Raw genomic sequence first — 22798 nt, 5'->3', positions numbered from 1 at the left:
GGGATGTGCCCGCAACCCAGGTACATGCCCTTGACCGGAATCGAACCTGGGACCTTTCAGTCCGCAGGCCGACGCTCTATCCACTGAGCCAAACCGGTTTCGGCGACGAAAATAATTTTATGGTTGGGGGTCACCACAACGTGAGGAACTGTATTAAAGGGTCGCGGCATTAGGAAGGTTGAGAACCACTGCTCTAGATGAAGGAATTTGGCCCTTGTTGGGCTCATTTAAGAGCCTTTTGTCTTCTCTCATTCTCAATTTTGCTTTCTTGGTTTTTCTCCCTCTGAATGAAGTTTTATACTATTTTAAAAAACATTTAAAAGTATTTTTGAATATCTCTCAGCCCTCCCTGGCCTTGCCAGTAGACAGAAAGAGAAGGGAGACAGGATGCCAAACGTGAAGGGAAGGGGACGCCCCCTCACCCCAGCATTTCCCGTGTCTGGCCATTCTTGAAGCGGGCCTTCCCTCAGCGAGGACACGAGAGCCCTTGGACACTCGGAGCCCAAGGATCTTGTGAAATTAGTGATTCACGCTCCCTCTCTGCTTAGGACCAGGCCACGGGAGCCCATGCCCGCCAGCCTGGCCAAGGGGCCAGCACTGCTGCCGGCCATTTCAGGGTAGCCTGGGTCACCGCCGGCCAGGGTTCCTCTGCCCAGCTAGTCAGCTATGGCACTTCACCGCCACGGTGCCCTGCTGCCATGTTCTTCACAGAGATGACACAGGTCACCTTGGCATTGGTGTTGGTGCCGTGCTACCATTGGTTCTGCCTTGATAAATAGGCCTTGGGTTTTTTGTTCTATTTTTATTTTTATTGATTTCAGAGAGGAAGGGAAAGGGAGAGAGAGATAGAAACATCAATGATGAGAATCATTGATTGGCTGCCTCCTGCACGCCCCCTACTGAGAATCAAACCCTGACCTCCTGGTTTGACGCTCAATCACTGAGCCACACTAGCTTGGTGACCTTGGGTTTCTCTTAACCAGTTAACTGCCACGATATTTTGAATTTAATTTAAAAAGGTCCGCCATTTGCGTCTGTACGCTTATGGCGTACAAATGCTTGAAGAGTTTTACTCTAACCTGTGAAGGCCGTCCTTTGGGACTAGCCCTTTCCCCGGGAAGTTGCTGGTTTTTCTTTCCACCTTTTAGTAGTCGAGGCGTGACTTCAGGTGAAGCTCATGGCTGTCACTGTGTGTCATTGTGACTTGTCCTGCATCTAGACTGCCCTCCATTGCCTGACTGGCCCCTTGTCACGAAATGAGAGGACACGGCGGCGCCCTCTGCTGGTGGGGCGCATGCAGGATGGGGCCTGACACTGAACGAGCTCCTACCTAGACACTATTCGCTGGAGCCAGGAAGTTGATGGAGAAATGAGCCTTTCAGTCAGTTCCCATGTCCGCATCAGCCGAGGGTGGATCTGGCAGGGCTGGCATTTCGTCATAGTCACCAGAGGCCTAGAGACGCGGTCACGTTTCTGGCCTCGAGAGTCCCAGACTGAAAATGTTCAGCAAACAATCGTGCCCCCTCCGCTCACAGGGCGCGGGGGCTCTGGAGGAGGCAGCTATTTCTTCTTCCTCCCACACTCCCGTGGACGTGCTGGGTGCTTACCGTGCGGGGCGCTGGGGAGGCCGGTGGCCGGTGCAGAGTGGGAGGTGCCCGAGTCAGTAGGGCACGTGCTGTGACAGGATGCCCCAGGCACTGGTGTGCAGGGAGTGACAGGCTCGAGGGGGTGTGACAGGGAGGGCTTCCCAGAGGAGGGGGTGCTCGACCGGAGGTTTGGAGAACAAGCAGGGGGCAGCAAGGGGTTCTCTGGGGACATGAGTACATGAGCAAACGCCAAGGGTCATGACCTGGCCACCACAAGGGGACCCCTGAGAAAGGAGCCAACTAATGGGGAGAGGTTGGTTGGTGGGCAGAGGTGTCAGCTGGGGCCCCTGCAAAGGGCCCGATAGGCTTGCAGGGAGGGCAGGTGGTTCCGTGGAGCAGGGCGACGCCCAGAGTCATCCAGACAGCGCCTCCTGGCTGCTGACAGTGAGGAGGAGGGCGAGGGAGACCCCAGGTCCACTGCCAGCTTTCCTGGGTTACCAACCCTCCCCCCGCAGCTTTTGGCCACTGGCCTGGTGGGCAGGCTCAGTAGTAGTTTCCATGGGTCACGGCCACAGATGGAGGTGGAACGTCAGGGTCCACGTGCCCACCGACTGGGCCCGCACCAGCTCGGGGTCGTTTGCTGGAGGCACTGAGGTCTCAGGCGGCACCCCGAGGACCCCTGCAGCTATACCATGAGGGAGTGGGCCCGGGTGGCTAGTGACCTTTTGGGGGTGCTCTTCACCAGCTCGTCACTGCAGGAGTCAGGTTTGCATTCTTCTCTTTGCAGCTGCCTACCGCAATCTGGGTCAGAATTTGTGGGGGCCCCACAGATATGGGTGCCTGTCGGGGGTCCGGGTGCGGACGGTGGTTTCGGGGTCGTGCGCTGCCCACAGCCTCCTCATCACCACAGAAGGGAAGCTGTGGAGCTGGGGTAAGTACGCCGGGCTGAGTGCTGGGTGACTCATGCAGCCGGTCCCGCGGGGCCGGCTTCCTCCTGCGCCGCCTCTGAGGCACAGCTCCTGGCTTCAGCCCCCATTTCCCCTTCCTGGTTCCCGACTCGTCTTGTCTGCACCCTGCGATGCATCACCTCCCTCCACTTCTCTGCTTTGCTTTTTAAAAAATCTTTACACAGCCCCCTAATTCTTCGAATCCTCCTCTTGGGGCCACCTTTTCCTGAACATTCTCATGGACTCTGGGACTTTCTGATACCAAGGTGCCTAGAACTCAGTTTCTATTTCGGGCCTGCGGTCCCCCCAGCACATGCCCCCCCGCCCCTTGCTTTGCAGCGGTGACGTAAGACCTCTGTTCTCGCACTTTAAATGCCACCAGCTTTCCTAGCGGCCACATGGTGACATCAGCCCTGCGTCTTCTCTGCAGCCCTGTTCCTCTTCCCGGGGTCACGCAGGCCTGCAGGTGGGGCGGCTCATTGCACATTGCGGCCATGTCTTACTGTGTTTCCCAGGCAGTTTCCTTTTTCCAAGTTGATTGGCTTCCCCTGCTGCTGGGTTTCCTTGCTTGGGCCCAGCCCCCTGCGGGGGGCTGCGTGCATTGCGGCCACCTCCCCTCCCGGCCATGATCCAGGTGTTGTGCAGGCTCAGCTCGCCCCCTGCCCCTCTGGTAGCTGGGACTCACCTCTGCCCGTGAACTGCCTGCCGCGGCCCTGCCCTTTGCTTCCGGCCCTCCGGCCAGCTTTTAGTCCAAATGCTCTGCCCCATTTCAGTGCTCCCTGCGGGGGGCTGCAGGCATTGCGGCCACCTCCCCTTCCGGCCATGATCCAGGTGTTGTGGAGGCTCAGCTCGCCCCCTGCCCCTCTGGTCGCTGGGACTCACCTCTGCCCGGGAACTGCCGCGGCCCTGCCCTTTGCTTCCGGCCCTCCGGCCAGCTTTTAGTCCATGTGACTGCATTTTTATTTGGGTCTGTTTGAACCGTTTTTTGCAATTTCATGAGCTGCTGAACCAAAGTTCAAATATATTAACATCTGTTCTGCCTGCACTCTGCTAATTTTGTCATTCAGTGGAAAAAAAGCTCACAAGTGTGTCTGGCCCAAATTTATACTTTCCGTCTCTTGACGCCATGCTGACATTGCCTTGATTTTCGCTCTCTCCCGGCTGGCACAGAGGTGTGTCCCGCCCCCTCATGTTCCAGCCCTGAGCACAGCAGTCTGTCAGTCCCACTGTACAATCGCACTCCCGATCTCCACCGGATTTCACTTACGTGGTGCTTCTAAAAACGTCCCCTCTGCCGGCCCCGTGGGCCGGGGACGAATCTGTAGACTGTCCACCTGACCTGGCCCTGGGGCGGAGATGTGTCCCATGAGGAGACGGGGTGACGGGCCAGTGGGGGTGTCACGAGCCCACTGCTGGGCACTCTAAGGTGCGGGGCCTGCCCACCCCGAAGCATCAGATCTGTGTGCACGTCACCCACGAGGGGTCTGCCCCTGCCAGCCCCTCGGGCCGCAAACCCAGCAGCACTTGTTCAGTGTAAAGTGCCTTTCACAGTGAACTTGGGCGGCCCCGTTAGAAGCTGGTGTCTGCCTCTCCTGCCCTCCTCCCCCGCGCTACATGCTGTAGCTGAAACCAGGCTTGTGTGCAGACGGGTTTCCTCGGGTAACTCCTCCTCCAGCCCTCTCCAGGGTGGGTGCTCGTCTGGTGGCCCTGCTCTCACTCCCAGACCCAGAGGTCAAGTTCATTGTTCCGAGGGGTGTGAACCACCTTCCCGAAGTGCCCTGACCTTTTGGCCCTGTAAAACCTCCCGAGACCTCCCAAACTGTTGTAGTAAGTGTGGTCTTCTCCACTCCAGGACCTGCTGTGGGCCCGTTGGGTTGTTTCGCTTTGCAGCGCTTGTAGCCTGTGTTGAAATGGGGAGGTTTAGGGGTGTCCAGGCTCCTTGTGGCCCACACAACTCGCCACGTCTGCTTTGGAGCTGAAGGGCTTTGCCAGAGGCCTGGGCATGGCGGGGACTAGGCACCAGGGTCGCCTCCTGGCCTCCCTCCGCCTGACCCCACAGCCAGCACAGCTCCGGAGGCAGGGCTTGTGCTCAGAGCGGGCCTGGCCTTTGTCCATGGCTGGGGTTCCCACGGCTGGGCGTCCTGTGAAGGGTGGCCCCGGGAGGTGGGTTGGCAGTGTTCGGGGAGCTTCGTTTATAGGGCAGATAAAAGGAAGAGAAGCGGCAGGCAGAACCAGATGGGCCACAGTAGCTGCCCAGAGCACTGAGGTAATTAAACTCTTGTGCGGCAGGTGTCGGAATGGTTGCCGACTTAAAATACATCGTGTAGCGCAGGGGATGAGGGAATTGTCTGGCGGGGACCGTGAGAAGCGAGTTTCCATGAGCTCTTTCGCTGGTGTGTGACATCAGGCCCCACGGAAGTGCTCAGGGCGGGCCTTGCGCCGCCCCAGAAAGAGGGTCAGAGGCGGTGACGCAGGCCCTTGTGGCTGCCGCGGAGACGTCCCTGGGGACCCAGTGCTGCCGGGCAGGGCTCGGGAGCCGGCCCTCGACTGGGAAGCTGGCGCTTCCTTTCACCTCCTTGGCTGTCGCACTGGGGGTGGGGGCACGTCTGGGAGCCAGATTTGCCCCAGAAGCTGCTCCGGCTGCCCTCCTACCTCTTCATCCTGCTCTCGATCTGCAGGCCGAAACGAGAAGGGGCAGCTGGGACATGGTGACACCAAGAGAGTGGAAGCCCCCAGGCTCATCGAGGGTCTCAGCCACGAGACGATCGTGTCGGCGGCCTGCGGGCGGAACCACACCCTGGCCTTGACCGGTAAGAGGAGTCGGTTCCTTGGTGCTGTGGCAAGAGGCCAAGTGGTCCTCTTTGGGCAGTGGGGTAGCATTGCCATGGCGACCTTGGTCACCATCAGAAAGACGCCCCGGAGAGCCTGGTGGGTGCTTCCCCTGTGGAGAGGGCGTGGAGAGCCTCACCCACAGGCCGGGCGGTTGCCAGGAGGCGAGGCTGTGAAATGGCTTTGCTCTGAGCCATCCGCTCCACCACCTTTTGGAATAAGTACCATCTCGCTTGAGTTCTTTCTGGCAAAGGGGCTGCTTTTATCATCTGGGAGCCTTTGATTCCAAACCCAGTTCCGAACCTGCAGCATTATTTTCCCTCCTGTGGTGTCATTCTTTCCTTCCAGAGACGGGCTCCGTGTTTGCATTTGGAGAGAACAAGATGGGGCAGCTGGGCCTGGGCAACCAGACGGACGCGGTCCCGAGCCCCGCACAGGTACCCGCCTCCTCGCCCTCGTGTGCTGATTGTCTAGGGTGGGAGTGTGGATTTGTCTTGATTCCTGGGACAGAGTCTGGCCGCTTTGAGTGGAATCACACGCTGTCGTCTTTAAAACAGGTGTAATGTATGTCCACAGTTAAAGATGCCCTGACAGCAGTTCTTTCGGAATGAAGTAATTTCTTAGAGACCTCGTTTTAAGCTCGTTTTATCCCAAAGAAAGGAAGAAATCTTACGTGTGTGATGCATTTATCTGCCAGTAGTCACCGGCCAGGTGCTTAGAACACAAACAGGAGTTATTGGAGGGGTGGGGTTTATACCTAAAAACTGAACTTACTGCAAGGCAGCAGGATGCTGATAGGTGTCTGATGAGTGGGTTAAGGATGGACCCAGGTCTCCTGGTCTTAGCCTGTGGTTTGAAGGGTTTTTGAAGGGATCCTGTCTTGTCAGCCATGTGCCCTGCAGCAGGCGTGAGGGTTTCTAGAGAAGCAGGGAGGGTGGGCAGGGCCCCGATTCCCACCCCATCCCGGCTCCATCACTGATCCCGTGGTGCTGTGACTGTCTCTGCTCCTGGTCGGGGCTCTCCCAGGCCCAGCAGGGCGCCGGAAATAGCAAGTTTCCTAAGTACTTTCTTAGATTTGTTTCCAAACCCCATGTTCAGTTACTCAGGGCCTTCGCTGTCTTCTCACTTCTAATTTTGAACCAGTGTTTCTTGTCCACACCTTCAGTGAAGACCATTGGTCAAGTATCTCTGGAGAGTAGAGAGAACGTCCAATAGTTCATTTTACTGATTGGCAGTAACACTTATAAAAGCTTTTCTTTGAAAACTTAGGGCTGAACTGTTCAGAGTGTCCCTGTGAGAGCTGAGGGTTCATGTTGGGGAGTTCCCGCGTTCTTTCGCCCCTATGCCCACGCTGGTCAGTGGAATTCCCGCTCACTGGCACCAGCATGCGGGAGCCACAGTGCTGGTTGTTTTGAGGGTTAGAGTTAAAGACCTGGGACACAACTGACCTGTCTTTGAACCTGACTCTGGTGGAAGGTAGGGGTCACGAGTATTTCTTTACGTATACACTGAGTGGCCAGATTATTATGACCACCCCATCACATCAGTACTTCATTGACACTTCCAAAAATACTGAATATTGAAAACTTCCTACCCAAATACTCTCAAGGTTTTATTATTATTATTTGCATAACTAATTCACTTCATTGTACTGATGGGGTGGTCATAATAAGCTGGCCACTCAGTGTATATATGCTAAGCTTTTGCCTTCAGAATTATTGAGCCCATTAAATCTCTTTTGTAGCCTAGTAACTGTTTCAGCACCAACCAGAGATAGAGACTTTTTAATCAATCTTTTAAAAAAAAGTCTGAAAGTCTGCTGTCTTTTCTTTTCAGATAATGTACAACGGCCAGCCAATTACCAAAATGGCCTGTGGGGCCGAATTCAGTATGATAATGGATTGCAAGGGAAACCTCTATTCCTTCGGGTGCCCTGAGTACGGTCAGCTGGGTATGGAAGTGTTATCTTTTTTGAAAGCTCTGTGATCTAACTGTATATTTAGAGCTGAAGTCGGCAGGGCTGCACACCTGCTAGAAATGTGCGTAATTGATCGCAGATAATAGCCTTGGTCCACTAAGTGGGTCTCATGTCTAGTGGGTGGAGCTTGCGTGACTCACAGGGGTGCTGAGTGACTTGCCTTAAAGAAAAAGCCAGGGCTCTGGTCTGATAAAAGATTCCTTTTTCTGATTTGGGAGTTCATTTATACACAGAAGGCTTTCAAAGTGGAAAAGGGGATCAAACCACCTTCATTCAGTTTCATATTTTTAAAGATTTGCTCTTATTGGAAATGAGGGCATTACCAAGGTGAAGTTGTTCTGGAAACCCTGGCCTGGGCGGTCATTTCCAGTACATTCCTGGGGAACCACATGCTGCAGAAAGGCCACAGGAAAAGCGACTGCATCCCTTCCCGTTCTCATCCCTAAACAGAATGTACTCTCCAAAAACATACCTACCTAAAGCTCACTGAGTAGAAAAGAAAAACTCGGGAAGCAGCTCTCAGCAGTTCTCAATAAGCGGAAGAGTCTCTGCATCGTGATTTTACAAGGTCTCCATTTTCTTTTCCCATCTGACACCAAAGTGTTTTTCCCTTCCTGGCGCCTTCCCACCACCCCAGCCCCATCCGAGTGGGAGGTGAGGCGTGGGCGCCCTCTGCTGGCGCCTTGCTGCATGCCACGCCAGATCCTCGCCCCCGGATCTGGGTTGCTGGGCTCCACGTCATGAAAAGCAGGCAGATGGGAGGTTGTATAAATAGAAGGAGGAGCATCTCGCTGGCCTTAGACTTCAGGGAACAGTGACTTTGTGAAACTAAATATAACTCAAGTCAGAAAGGAATAAGAAAGAACAGCCCCTTATGCACTTTCAGGGCTGGTTGCCGGGGAGTTGCCAGAGACGGCTGGAGGAACCGTTTCCATAGCCACAGGCCCTCCGGCTGTCCCCAGTCCCAAGCAAAACACCAGAAGTGCGTTTCTGTCTACTTCCGGAACGTGTGTGGCTCCCCTGCCGCCCATGGCTGCCCCAATCTGCAGACAAGCGGCCTGTCAACGATTGGATTTTCCTTCAGGGAGAATCAAGTGCTGTTGGTGATAAAAATGGCTAACACTTAGGGACTGTTGCCAGTCACCTTTTAAGCACATCATATGGAATCTCACCTGCATAGTTTATACTCATTTAAAGGTATTGAGAAATTGACTTGATTTATAGCTATAGAGTCAGTTATTCTTTACTTGCCAGCTTGCAAACCTGTTTCCAATCTCATTGTCCAAATCCAGAGAGATCTCTTCTGGAATTGGGGCATAGTGTGACCTTGGAGAGGCGCATCGCCAGCACACACTCCCCCTTCTCAGAACACATTTACTGGGTCAGGCAAGGCAAAGGCGAGAACGTGCCCGCTTACTGTTTTACCAACCATAGTGATACATTTAGGTTACAATAATGCATGAAAACGCAAGTCTGGGGCTGTGTGTTGAACTTTTCTGTCCATCCTTGGCCTTGTCCAGGGGTTCCTGGAGGCCCCCAAGTGGGGTACAGCCCATTCCTTTGGGCCTGTATCTTCCAACTTTGTCCCATGCAGCCCACAGTATGAAGTACATTCTACATTGCAACCGAATCTGAATGTAGAAATACAAATACACAGAATAATGTCCTTATTGGTATTTATTCATTAAAAAAAATAACTGAGTAACTGATTCCAACCCACAAAATTGATTTCATGCCACTAACCAGCTGTGCCTCAGATTGGAGATTGCTGCCTTAGTTGGCAAAGGTGTCCTGCTGGACCCCAGCCGGCCAGGTGGGGGCAGGTGCTCGGCCCGCTGCTGTGGGGACAGTGGCCTGTGCCGCGGCTGCCGCTGACCACCGGCTCTGCTCGCTGCAGGACACAACTCGGACGGGAAGTTCATCGCCCGTGCACAGCGGATAGAGTACGACTGCGAGCTGGTGCCCCGGCGAGTGGCCATCTTCATTGAGAAGACGAAAGACGGGCAGATCCTGCCAGTCCCCAACGTGGTTGTACGAGATGTGGCGTGTGGCGCCAACCACACGGTGAGTCCCGAGCGCCCCCTCCGTGAAGAGGGTGCGAGTGCCCCGGGTCCCGGCACCTGGCGCTGCAGCTTCCTTCCTGCTTCCGTAGACGGGGCTGAGCAGACATTTGGGGTTGGGATCATACAGTGTTTTCCTGCTTTGCTTCTGTCTAGCAGAACTCCAGGGGCGTCTTTCCAAGTGGGTAGATGGCATCCTGTTAGAGATGTTGAATAGCTTTGTTTTTTTAAATATATTTTTGATTTCAGAGAGAGCGGGAGAGATAGAAACATCAATGATGAGAGAGAATCAGTGATCAGCTGCTTCCTGACACCCCACACCGGGGATCGAGCCACAACCCAGGCATGTGCCCTGACCGGGAATCGAACCTCTGAGCCCCGCCGGTTGGGCTGTTGAGTAGTTTTTATACAGCTTTTAGTTACCCGTGTGGTTTCCTTAACCCTTTGCGTGCCAACCAATATCCTAGGAACTATGCTAAAATTGCCAAGGCATTTTTGCTGATTTTACAGCAGTTTAGGAAAAGAATTATGAATCGCAAGTAAATGAAGTTACATATTCAAAAACTTAAGGAAACCTTTACTACATTGACATATTTAGCAATATCATCACTAATAAAAGCAGACTTAGAACTGGGCGCCATTTCCAAGCTTTGATAGCGCTCCCGGCACTTTTGGCGAAAGACAGGAGGAGCACTATCTAGTTGCCTCCCTGCAGCCATTTTGCTGCGAACGCCTGTGAGTTGCACATGGGTTTTTTCTCTGTTGAAAGAGCGAGGGGTTGCCCTAGCCAGTTTGGCTCAGTGGATAGAGCGTCGGCCTGGGGACTGAAGGGTCCCAGGCAGGGCACATGCCTGGGTTGTGGGCTCCATCCCCAGTAGGGGATGCACAGGATCAATGATTCTCTTACATCATTGATATTTCTCTCTCTCCCTCTTTCTTCCACTATGAAATTAATAAAAATATATTTTTAAAAAGCCAACCAAACAAAAATAATAACAGAAAATAGTGTCCCCAGTGGAGCAGCCAGCCGAGCCCTTGTATTGCTGCTCCTGCCGCCTCCCCCACCCTAGGAGGCGGGTGACGGGTCAGTCTGTTCAGTGTTGCGCTTCCTTTGCCGTCAGCCACTGCACCAGTTTCTCCGGGACAGAAACGAGGCCTGTCCCTACCCTGTGCTCTCTCCCGCAGCTGGTCCTCGACTCCCAGAAGCGCGTCTTCTCCTGGGGCTTCGGCGGCTACGGCCGGCTGGGCCACGCGGAGCAGAAGGACGAGATGGTGCCCCGCCTGGTGAAGCTATTTGACTTCCCTGGGCGCGGGGCGACCCAGATCTATGCCGGCTACACCTGCTCCTTCGCCGTCAGCGAAGTGGGTGAGTGTTGCCCGTCTGGGCCTGGGGAGGAAGGCTCCGAGCATTCATGGGCTTCCCTCCCTGGCAGAGCTCTGCGGGAGCCAGAGCTGGGCCTGTTTCAAGGCCGGGCATCTTGATCTCATCGGCTTCTTCCCAGTGTTCTTGCTCATACAACACTCCTTTGTCCCTGGTGCCGAGCGCCCTGTGCCTTTGTCCTTGGTGTTGCTGATGGTAAGAATTCACAGAGGGTCGTCTTTGCCTCTCCAGGTGGCCTGTTTTTCTGGGGGGCCACCAACACATCGCGGGAATCGACCATGTATCCGAAGACCGTGCAGGACCTCTGTGGCTGGAGGATCCGGAGCCTGGCTTGTGGGTACGTGGCCGTGTCTGGGGTTGAGCAGGACTGTCCCCCTCCTGGGGGTGTTGCACCCCGGAGGTGCCTCTTCCCTGGAGGGTCTGCTGTCCGTCAGGGCTTCGATGGAGGGATGGGGGTGGGGCGGACTGTGCTTGTTCAGGGCGGCCGGTCTGAGAAGGGGACTCGTTTTGCAGTCATTGTGGAGGTTTTTGTTCTTTGGAGGCTGATGTGCGCTGCTCATGTTACAGATTCAAAATTATATTTAGTTGGAAATGGTGAGGATTCAGTTGCTCTGATACACTGGCTGGAAAAAATTGAGGCCCGTGATTTTCACCTTATTTGGAGGAGCCTGTTGAGCCGTCCAACAGTTCTGGTGGGGAGTTTGTTAATCAGCGGCCAGGTTGTGGAGAGAGCAGGGCGGGCGGGGCACAGGCCCAGGTTGCTGGTGGGGTGTGTGTCATCTGTTGGAACCTTTAGCTCCGCCCAGTGACTGTGGGTCCAGCCGCTGCGAACGAGCTCCCACTTCATCCTGATTTGACCTCCTTTTCCCAGTGTGTTCACTTAGAAGTGACTACCACACCCACCCCCGGGGGCTTAGACCCCAGGGCGGTGGTGAGGCGGAAGGTGGGGTCCTGTGTGAGACTCTGCAGTGGGTTTCTCCGCCACAGCCCGTGCTCACTGGCTTGCCCTCCCTGTGCCCAGTTGCTAGGAAGTGAGTGCATGGTGGAGTTTCAGGGGGGCACCCGTCCTGAGCAGGACGCACCGCGGGGGCTGGGCCGGGCACAGCTCGCTGCCGGCCGGGTGGTGACCGCCTCTGCCTGTTGCAGGAAGAGCAGCATCATCGTAGCTGCGGACGAGAGCACCATCAGCTGGGGCCCGTCGCCGACCTTCGGGGAGCTGGTAAGCTGGCCCCTCCTCGGGAGGCGAGCCCAGTCCGGGCCGCTGACACTGATCCCTAAAGCACCTGGAGCAGAGACATGTCTTCCTTGCGCATTAAGGCCTGTAACAGTCTCTGATCTTTGAGGACGTCAGTCTTCAAAGACGGTTCTGTGCCATCAGGTACAGCCGACCCTGGACAACACAGCTGTTTTCAGTCGCCTGCAGGTCAGGTGACCCACACAGCTCAAACCTGGGTCCCAGGGTCACCCCCACAGCTGGGGATCTGTGTGTGCAGGGGGCCGACTGTGGTTACATGTGGATTTTCAACTTTGGGGTGATTAGTCCCTAACCCCCCGCTCCCGAGCTGTTTGAGGGTCAGCCGTACTCGTGAAAGCCCTTTCTGTCCACATCAGCTGGCCCGTCATGGGGGCGGGGAAGAGCCAGCCCTCATTTCCGGTGTTTTGTACACCTTGGTGTGGTCCGAGGGTGACAGGAAAGACGATGGCTGCTCTTCCCTCCAGGAGGGTCAGGTCAGGAGGATCACACAGCGCCCTTTTCAAGGGGGTGAGCGAGCATCCACTCTCCTCTTCCTTGGGCGCCCGGAGCCCTTGCACTCCACACGCAGCCCTGCTGGTTCACAGAGCAGTGCGCCATCCGGCAGCCTCGTAGGTCACCTGGGCACGTTCTGCTCTTGTGTGGGTCCAGCCATTGCGAGCCATTCTAAAGGGGTGTAAGTCTGTGCTCCTGCTTTTTATCTCAGTTGCTTGAGTGATTAGAACCAATGGCTCACTTTCTCCCACATACTTGGCCTATCCCAGCCAAACACTTCTGACTCTCAGGTTCTGGTGCTTGGTGAGGCCTTAACTCCCCATGTCCTCCTCAAGAACAGCTTGGCTGTGGCTTGTCCTCAGGGTCACCTGTTGTGCTTGTGGTTTGATCCTCAGCGTGGCTCTTGTATTTCCTGCCGGGAACGCTGTCTACCTCTCTTCCCTGCTATCTCCTCCTGTCGCGGGAGGGAGCCGGTGGGTGAGGGAGCCGGTGGGTGAGGGAGCCGAGGGGTGATGGAGCTGAGGGGTAGGGAGCTGAGGGGTGAGGGAGCCGGTAGGTGAGGGAGCTGGTAGGTGAGGGAGCCGAGGGGTGAGGGAGCCGGTGGGTGAGGGAGCCGGTGGGTGATGGAGCCGAGGGGTGAGGGAGCCGAGGGGTGAGGGAGCCGGTGGGCGAGGGAGCCAGTGGGTGAGGGAGCTGAGGGGTGATGGAGACGGGGAAGAAGGGCTTGATCTCTGCGCCACTTCCAGGACTGCTGAGCTACGTGCCTCCTTCTGGGCCTGTGCACCCACGTTCAGTGGGCGGCTTCTGAGGGGCCCCATGTGGAACCTTGAACTGAGAACCTGGCCCAGTTTTGATGGCCTATTCTTAGAGAGGGGGCCTCAGAAATAGACTCTGAATTTCAATTTAAAACTAGAGGGGAGCCCAGCCAGCATTGACCTATGAACCAGGAGGTCACAGTTCGATTCTGGTCAGGGCACAGGCCCAGGTTGCAGGCTCGATCCCGATCCCCAGTAGGGCATATAGGAGGCAGCCAATCAATGAATGATTCTCTCTCATTGATGTTTCTATCCCGCTCCCTTTCCCTTCTTCTCTGAAATCAATAAAAATACATGAAAAAGAAAAAAAAAACAACTAGAGGGGAATGAGAGGGGCTTTGGGGCAGCCTCTCAGGATGAGGCGCTGGCCTGGCACTCGAGGAGCCGCCCGCTGGAGGGAGGCCCTTCCTCACCCGCCTGCGTGTTCCCGTTAGAGCTGAGCTTCGGGTCTGCGGCATTGAGACCACCATCCCGAGCCTCTGAACATGGCACTCCCCCCTCCCCTCCCCTCCCCGCCCAGCCCAGCAGGCCTTGACCAGTCCCTTTGGTCCCTGGTAGGGACCGTGGTGTCATTCCTAATAATATCGGTTATTTGGTCTCAGCCCGCAGGGTGGGCAGGGCGGCAGCCGGCATTCCCTGTGACCTCGTAGCCCTGAAGGGCTGCAGTGCCGTTTCTCCCAGGTGTTGTCTCACCAGTGAGCGCCCCGAAAGGCACCTGTCGTCACACACGTCTCCACAGGCTACAATTTAGGGTCCGTCTTCAAGAACCAGTCCGTGTTGGCGGCAGCTTTTGTGGGTACATTCTGCTACCTCGGCCTGGCCCCGGCTGAGCAGTGGGGTTTGGTCGCAGAGAGCCCGCCAGCTCTGGTGCTGGTTGGTGGGCTGCCTTCGTTTCCATGTCGGGCCTCGCCACAGTGACGCGGTTCTGAGCGTCTCCTCTGCTTCCTCGCCAGGGCTACGGGGACCACAAGCCCAAGTCTTCCACCGCCGCGCAGGAGGTGAAGACCCTGGACGGCGTTTTCACGGAGCAGGTGAGCGGCGCCGCCGCCTGTGCAAGCAGGAGGCGCTGGTAGCGGAGGGATGTGCCAGCTCGCGCCTTCCTGTTCCCCTTTGTGGTCTCTGCATGTGCTTGTGCTGGCGTTCTCTGAGGATGACAGCCATCAGCAGGCACTCAGAGGCACCACGGCCAGGCTCCAGGGCGAGGCCATCTCACAGCTGCCCGTGGCTGCCCCCAAGACCGCACCCCCTTGGGCTGGGGCTGGTGGTGGGGTGAGGCCCCTTCTCCCTGTTAGGTCTACCAGCTGCCGGCTCTGTGTGCCAAGACGGATGGTGGGTGCACCTCACACAGACAGATTGTGGTCCAGAGAGGCGGGCAGAACGGGGAGCGTGATCCGAGTGTCCCCGCCAGCCCCTGCTCAGTGGGTCTCCCCCTCTCTCCTCGGGCAGCCTGGTTGGTGACAGGCCACACTGAGACCAGTGGCCCTGAGTATAGGGTTTTAAAGCACTTTTAGGCATACTCCATTTTCCTTCACATTGACCCATTGTCCCACCTTTACCCTTCCAGCTGGCTAGTGTCCTGTTGTCTGTGTGTCTGTCTGCTCCAGACTCAGTGACACGCCTGAGTGCCAAAGTGCCCCGGCACACCCAACGCTGATTTGTCCCCCCAGGTTGCCATGGGCTACTCGCACTCCCTGGTGATAGCGAGAGACGAGAGTGAGACTGAGAAAGAGAAGATCAAGAAGCTGCCAGAGTATAACCCGCGCACCCTCTGACTGCCCCGGGGCCTCCGCTCCCCCTCTCGCGGCAGCTGTCATTTCCACGTGCACTGGGACGGACGTCAGACGAGGAATTTAAAGGAGAAGTTGACCGGAGGTGCATTTTTGTTAGACTCCCTGAGGTTCCGTTTAGAAGTGATTCAACATCAACTACCTTTTCTGTATGCTTTCCAAAGTGTTTTTTTTCTCCATGTTTGATTAAAGTATTTGCTCATAGTTGACTTACCATTCCTACAAGAGGCAGAAACTTTGAGCAACCCAGGTTTTTTTTTTTAAGTTTTTCTCTTCCCCACCCCCTCAGATATACTTCTCACAACTCTCTCCTTTCCATTGTAATTAGCATTGTGATCGGAGCGGGTGCCACCTGGGGGAGGATCGCCATTTGCTCAGAAAACAATGTCCCTCACGGGCAGCATTGTTGGCAGAGGGTCCCCGGTGGTCCGTCTCCATCCGAAACCAGACCCACGTGCTTAGGAAGCATCTGGGTCACTTCCTTCCGCTTTGAGAGTGGCTCTGGCCGCCTGGGTTCCCTCCTCCCCGCGGCTGCTTGTAAGCCCCGCCTCTTGGCTGCAACATTAATAGAATCTGCCGTTTCCCCCCTGGTGGGGGCTCTGGGGTATGTGTTTAGCCATTTATATCTACTTTATCTGTACATGAAGTCCTAGTGACAAATCAGGTGACCATGGAACCATGCGGCTCCGGGGGGCCCGCCGTGGGGACATAGTATCTGGTTCAAGAACCAGCGTTAAGGTTCCTCTGCGGGGCCAGGGCCGCCTCGCAGCGCTCGCCATTAGAGATTGATCTGCCAGCTGAGAAAAGTGCATTCTGAGTCCTTGCAAAGGACCTGCCCTGTGTACCAGCCTCTAGCGCCTTTGTGCTTGTTTTTATCACGCCCCCGCCCCCCCCCCCGCCGCTGGATTCCGCTGCAACAGCCCGGGCTGTGTCTGAGACTCGGGTTCCAGTTCTGCTAACCCAGCTCTAGTCACGTTGGCTTGGCTGTGGTACCAAATAGATGGGATGATGCAGAAGTCCCGTCCCCGCGTCAGCGCAGACGCTGAGACTGCCAGCTGCCTCCCGCCAGGCACCTGTGCCCAGCTCGTCCCGCGGTGGCTGCTCTGCGTGAGCTATGAGGTGCCTTTCCCGGAACCCTCCCCTCACTGGGACCCAAGAGAGGCGACAGCGCTGCCTGGGGCTCTTGGCTTCAAGAGGGTCTGGACTGGTTTGGGTGCTTTAAAATAGGTTTTTTTAGTTCAGTGGTGCTTCTGGGGGAGATGGGGATAGAACTTCAGCGTGAGACTCGGGTGGATGGGAAAGTTAACTATTGGTCTTTGATTTTGTTTTGCTATTGTTACCACTTGTCATTGTCTTGATGTTAAAATGCCAAAAATGATCCGGTTGTTGCTTTTCCCCTGCTTGTCCTCCGCTCCTCGCTGTGGCGTCTGCCCTCACAGGGCCTGTGTCTGTCCCAGGCCGGGCGTGAGGAGCCGGCCTGTGGCCAAGACTCAGTCTCACTTCCTGCTCATCTCCGCTGTCCTGGGTCCAGCCAGTCCCGGGAGAAGCTTCTGCTAAACTAACCTGATTTGTCCAAATCACCCCGAAACCATCTCTAACTCAAGCTTCCTCATGTGGAGCCCTTTTCCCTGACAAGTCTCTTGGAGTGGGGTTCGGTGCCCGTGTTCCTCAGACCCGCACAGCTCCCCTCGGGCCCGTAGGCACTGAGTGCGGGAGCGGAGCCTGGGTCCGGGCTGCGGGAGCCGCTCTTGGCCTCGCTGGGCTTCCACGGTCCAGCGGACTGAGCGGAGGCCACCGCCAGCCCGTTCTAGAGCCCTCGCAGGGACCAGAGCAGGAAAGGGACTGCCTTCCGCGTGAAGACGGCCTCCTCTCCCCCAATCACTCCTTTCGCTGAGTTTAAGGTGAACTTCCTACCGGGAAACCCTGTAGAACAGGAGGGGTGGCCCCGCGCTCCAGGGGAAGGGACGCGGCTTGGTGAGTGCTTGGCGCTGACCCGGGGGCGCGTGCCATGTCTTCCAGCGCAGGAAGGAGAATTGGGAAGAGGCTTAGAGTGAAGGGGAACCTGAGGAGGTTGTGATTTGGTCGAAGGTGCCTGGTTTAGTGCTGTAATTGTCTTATTTTTTTTATATATATTTCTTGGAGTAAACATTTTAAATAAACGACATCATTGTTTACTCTGTTTTGGCTTTTGCGCTTATTTTTCAGTGGAACAAAGGTAAGAACGTGATCACCTGTTTTCCCTGCACACACACCTCCTGCCAGCTGCCTGAGCGGAGGCTCCCGCCAGGGGGGCAAGCCCAGGGCAGCGGCCCCTTTTCGCTTCTGGGCTTAGACCACAGGGGGGTTGGGAGGTGTGTGGAGCTCCCCACTGTTCCTTGGGGAGGGGGCAGGGTCAGCACCTCACTTGCCCAGACTCAGGAGATTCTGTAGGTACCGCATTGGGGCTGTGAGGATGACGGGCACAGAAAGTACCAGGACATGGGTATGTTTTGTGTGCCCAAGCGCCTAGTCACTTCTCACCCTTCCCACCAACGCTTCAAAAGGGAGTCTGGTCACAAATGTGCCCCTTCGCCCAGCAGCCCACCAGGAGGCCAGGTGTGTGTGCAGAGGCCCTGGGCAGTTTCTATTCTGCTCAGGCTGCTGCTCCAGGCCTACACGGCTGAGCCTACCCCGCACCATCCACCAGACCCCTGCAACCACCACATCTCAACACTGCTCACCCGTTCACGGAGCCCTCGATACTGGCTGTTCTACATCATCAGACTCGCCCTTTCCAGGAGTGTTTCCCCTGTTCCAAGTGCCTAGACTGCTTGCAGCTTCCCATCACTGGGAGGGGCAGGGTGGGGACAGCCATGCTTATAGGTTCTCAGAACCATTTGCTTTAATAGCATCCTTGTGCCATTAACACAGATGGCTGATGGGAATAGGCGGCTCCAGGTCCCAGGGCTGCCCTTGCTGTACCTTGTCCCTCAGGCTACACCTGCGGACCCAAGGAGACCAGAGCCACTTGTGGCGAAGCTGCTGCTCCTGAGGCAGGTATCGCCCTCCATGGCTGGGCCTCCCCCGGCTCTGCAGGAGCCCTCCCTCCCCCAGCCTGGACCAGCCCATCAAGCTCGAGCTTCCAGACCTGGCTGGCCTCATGCTTTCACTAGAGAATTCAAACCATCGGATTCCTACCACTTCCCACTACAGACAGGATGGGGTCCACACAGCCACATGTCAGCCCCATCACGTGGGGCAGCCTCACCCAGATGTCCCAGCTGCTCCGCTCCATCCTGAGCCGTTATCCTTCCCCCAAACAAGGCAGCCACTGCCAGGATGCACTCAGAACTAGAACTTTAATGGGCAGCTAGTAACCACTTCTCAGCTGAAGTTTCCCTCTCTACCCAAAGCATTTGCCGCCCCACTGGATTCTGAGGGATGGGGAACAGGATAAGAAGGGGGTTTCTCAACTCTCCAGGCTCCCCCTTCTCCCCCCACCCCCCATAGAGGGGCAGACAGGGCTGGCAGCACTAGGCCGGGTCTAAGGCATCATCTTCCACCATTTATAGGCAAAGGGCACGCGGCGGACGTTGGCGCAGGCACAGAAGTCTCCGATCTCAGTCATGTAGCAGTCAAAGTCGTTGATGAAGGTGCATTTGAAGCCCAGGGGCTCCAGCAACTGGCAGATCCTCTTTTCCAGGCAGCAGGTGCCCTTGATCTGGGGCCCAAAAGGCTTGGGGATGCCCAGGTGCTTGCCCATCACAATCATCTGCAGCTGTCAGACAGGATGGGCAAGGCCTGGGTGGGCTGGCGCCACGGAAGACGCCGCCACTGGGTTCAATGCAAGGGAACACCCGGCTGCCGCGGGCTGACTAGACCAGCAATAGCAGGCACATACCCGGCCCTTCTCCAGGCCTGCGTTCATCAGACATCGCCAGTCAATGGCAGGTCCAGCTCACTTCTGCCTGAGCCTCCCACGGCCCCGCCCAAAACCCTGCCTGGCCAAAGTCTGGCTTTGCCAACTTCCCTGGTTCCCGTCCCTGATCTGTTATTCTGGCCTTCAGTCCTGTCTGCGTCGGTCTTGCCTCCCTCTACTGGAATGTCCATTTGTTACATCTCAACGCTAGCATCTTTCCCCTTAGAGCAGTGGTCGGCAAACTCATCAGTCAACAGAGCCAAATATCAACAGTACAACGATTGAAATTTCTTTTGAGAGCCAAATTTTTTTAACTTAAACTATATAGGTAGGTACATTGTGATTAACTTAATTAGGGTACTCCTAAGGCTTAGGAAGAGCCACACTCAATAGGCCAAAGAGCCGCATGTGGCTCTCGAGCCGCAGTTTGCCAACCATGGCCTTAGAGCAACTCCCACGGCCTGCACCTACTCCCGAGGTCTAGAACGGCTCCTGTGTCATGCCCAGAGGGCCACATGGGTCTTGTTAAATTAACAGGTCCCCGTGTGTCCCTGTCTCAGAGGAGAGGCTTGCAAGTGTTGAAGGAATTAGCCCACACGTCTGAGAAAGCATGTGCAGTGTCCACATGGCAGGTTGCAGTTGTGAGAAAGGCCAGGTCTAGGCCAGAGGTGCCCTAGGCTTGGCCCAGCAGGGGCTCATGTACACGCATACCCCCAACTTCAACTCCTCGTCTACATAGGAGCAGTGCTCCCTGGAGTGGACACTTCCCGTTCCAGACGCTGCCCTGATCACAGGCTATGTTGGCAGGAAGAACCCGTCTCGGGAGCTGGCCACCCGCCCTGTCTCAGCCAGCAGCTGCCTGGCCCCTTCGAGTCTGGTGGTAACACAGCATCCTGGTAAGGTGGCTGCGTAGTGACTACCCTAAGGTTGGGGATGAGCCCAGAGCCAAGCCCATGGTCACTGCTTGGCAAGTCACCCAGCCTGGGCCCCACTCACTGCTCCCATGGGGGTGGAGGGGGGGCGGGTCCTCCCTCCACCTCTCAGCACCATGTATGTCAGGGAACCAGCCAGTTGGCTGAACAGCCCCCCACCCCCACCCAGGGGGGCAGCCAGCCCACCCCGTGCCTCACCAGGTTGGGGAAGTAGGGCCTGGCGTAGAGTTTCTCTGTCTGCTCCGTGGCGGGCACATTGCTCAGCTGCTCCAAGCAGAAGAGCTGTGGGATGTGGATGATGTCCCTCTCCAGCAGGCCCAGCTCCTGCTTCAGGATGTCTCGGTTCAGGTTAATGCACTTCTGCGGGCGGGCGGGGCGGGTGGGCCGGGAGGGGAGTGAGCTCACCGAATGGAGGGAGTGGCCTCAAGTAGCTCCCACCTTTCCATCACTCGCTGCCGTGTGTGGGAGTCAAGGCCTGATCTTGGGAGGCTAGGATCTCAGAGCCTGTCAGCCCCGAGGCAGCTACTAGTCCTGATTCTGTAGCATGCTCCCCTTTGGCTCTCAGGCCTGGCCAGAGTGGGGGACCTGGGCAAGGGCAGGAAGCTGAGGGGCCTTAGGAAGGACGGGAGCAGTGGTCCCCACACGGGCACTGCCCAGCTCAGACCTGGTACTGCCCAACACCTGAGCATCTCCCTGGTCTGACGCAGGGCTCCTGGACACTATACCCAGGACACTGTCCAGGGCTGTTCTGACCCCATACCCGGCCGGCACCCCCCCTGCTGTGCCAGGAAGCCTTCCCTCCCTGTTTTGGCAAAGGTCAGGGCACCAGTGCACTGTGGCTCTGAATACGCCTTTGTCAGGAGCCATGAAGTCCCCGTGGGCAAAGCAATTTTGTACTGACCATGTGACCCCGGGCAACTCTGCCCTTCTTCCAGAAGCTAGGTAATCTCTCCTGGGAACTCCCCCTCCCCTCCCCCCAATGCTTCTCGCAGCCCACAGTCCTCATTTCCAGAGATCCGAGGTGCTGGGTGATTCTGAACAGCGAGCTGATGGGCCCGAGCATTGAGAAGGCCCTGGTCCATTCCTAAGCCTCTTAGGGAAGTCAGGGCAGGGGGCCTCTGCCCGGAGGCTGAGGAGCTACAGCACGGTTTTCTGGTCAGACACTGAGTAACAGTGGATGCAGCATGAACTTGGCAGTCCTGTGGGTTCAAACCCAGTACCCAACTCATCAGCTTAGGCCCGTGACCTTACGCTGAGCCCGTCATACACAAGATGGGTTTGACTTCACAGGGTGACTTCGAGGATTACAGAAACGTAACTATACATGATGCTTGGGCTCTAGTAGTTGCTCAATTAGGAGCCTGTCTAGATCGCCAGTGCCTCCCCCACTTTCTGGAGCGGGTCCCTCACACCCTTGACTCCCGGCTCCTACCTCCACGTAGTCGTTCTGCTTCCTCATGTCGTCATCATCCAGAAGCTGATTGATGGTAGTGGCCTCCCTCCCTGGAGGAAGGAGAAGGCAGGCGGGCCTGTAGGCCAGGGGGCAGGCAACGCTGTCCAGGGCTGGGGAGACTCAAGCCCTGAGCACGGCCAACGGGGTGTATTCCTGGGCCAGTGACTAGTGTGGGTGGCCTGGCTAGTCTCCAGGGACCCGCCGAGGTCAAAGGTCACACCTGGGTCCATGAAAACGCAGGCAGGACTTTTACTGCCACCGGCCACTCTGTCCCTGGTAGGATGGGGAGTCCCTGCTTTGGGGGAGGCAGCCTAAGACAGGTTAGCAGGTGACTTCAGCCCCACGCACCTCGTACCTGGGCACCTCCGTGCCTTCTGTGGCCTGTACAACCGGGCCACATTCTACCTGGGACTTTGACCCTTGACCAAGTTATTTAACTTTGCTCCTCCAGTGCCTCATCTTCAGGAACTTCAGTTGGGGTACCAGCGTTCAGCGTGTGGTGTGTGACATGCGGCACATGCTCTGCAAGGGTCACCTTCTAGGAGGGTGAGATTCCTGGGCCCCTCCCCAAAATTGAGGAGGTGTAGAGCGGGGCTGAAATTCTGCATTTCTAATAGGTGCCCTCAGACCTTACATGGCATTGCAAGGGTCTAGGGCAGCAGTTGCCAACCTGTCAGACCTCCACCAGTTGGGGACTGCTGGTCTAGAGAACTCCCAGCGCCCCACCCCATCCCGGGCCCCCACATGTTTAGAACAGGCCTGCCCCGGCCCCAGCCACACCATCCCTGCTGGTCCGCTTACGTCTTCCTTAGGGGCGGCCAGGAGACCCCTGAAGTCCCAGTGCCCAGGTACTTAACCTGACATTCCCTGAATAGTTCCGGAGACTGCAGTCAGCATCTGATCCATCTCCTCCCACCCCCACCCTGAGCCATCCGCCTGCTGATCAAGTCCCCTCCTCATCCTAGCAGCCTCAGCTGTTCCAGAACTTCCGGATCTGCCTGTGCCGTCCCTGTACCGCCCGCCAGAATAGCCCTGCACTGGATGGAGTAGGATGTTCTAACAGAGTCCACGCGATGCTTTCATGCTTCCCTGGGAACTTCTCTACCAGGAAAGACAAAGTAAAATGACTCCAGAAAGGACGTCTGGGGAAGAAGGGCCGGCCTCCGCCCCATGGCCGGCTTGTCGCCTTACCGTTAGAAAGGAGCTGGTCCTCCCGCACTTCCTCGAACAGGGCCATGTCCCCATAGCCCGCCTCCTGTTTCTCCTGGAAGAGTTGGTAGCAGGAGCGGGGGCTGGCCAGGAGCAGCCGGAAGCCCTGGGAGACAGAACGAGGGTCAGAGGCCAGCGTCCCCTCCAGAAGCTTCCAAGGGTCTCCAAAAGCAGGT

At 56.5% G+C, this 22798-nt stretch overlaps 2 protein-coding genes across 2 annotated transcripts in view; one reads left to right on the top strand and one right to left on the bottom strand.

Moving 5' to 3' along the window:
• The window catches only part of RCC2 (regulator of chromosome condensation 2), a gene marked incomplete at its 5' end in the record, with an annotated part of 18604 nt that extends 1295 nt beyond the window's left edge, over positions 1-17309 (top strand). Inside the window, 10 exons of the mRNA XM_014532936.1 lie at positions 2374-2517; positions 5212-5343; positions 5711-5799; positions 7199-7313; positions 9238-9404; positions 10586-10766; positions 11013-11118; positions 11928-12000; positions 14297-14374; positions 15011-17309. Of these exons, the coding sequence (XP_014388422.1) occupies positions 2374-2517; positions 5212-5343; positions 5711-5799; positions 7199-7313; positions 9238-9404; positions 10586-10766; positions 11013-11118; positions 11928-12000; positions 14297-14374; positions 15011-15115 (1190 nt within the window). The remainder of the gene's footprint in view (positions 1-2373; positions 2518-5211; positions 5344-5710; positions 5800-7198; positions 7314-9237; positions 9405-10585; positions 10767-11012; positions 11119-11927; positions 12001-14296; positions 14375-15010) is intronic.
• A 1344-nt stretch (positions 17310-18653) lies between these two features.
• Positions 18654-22798, bottom strand: part of PADI6 (peptidyl arginine deiminase, type VI) — a 19669-nt gene continuing 15524 nt past the window's right edge. The window contains exons 13-16 of the mRNA XM_005858732.1: positions 22605-22728; positions 21393-21463; positions 20159-20320; positions 18654-18887 (exon numbers count right to left, since the gene is read on the bottom strand). Coding sequence (XP_005858794.1) covers positions 18654-18887; positions 20159-20320; positions 21393-21463; positions 22605-22728 — 591 coding nt within the window. The remainder of the gene's footprint in view (positions 18888-20158; positions 20321-21392; positions 21464-22604; positions 22729-22798) is intronic.

This window comes from Myotis brandtii, unplaced genomic scaffold (genome assembly GCF_000412655.1).
Source record: "Myotis brandtii unplaced genomic scaffold, ASM41265v1 scaffold1204, whole genome shotgun sequence".
In the NCBI taxonomy this organism is placed as follows: domain Eukaryota; kingdom Metazoa; phylum Chordata; class Mammalia; order Chiroptera; family Vespertilionidae; genus Myotis; species Myotis brandtii.
This window is presented reverse-complemented; position numbering and strand designations above follow the sequence as displayed.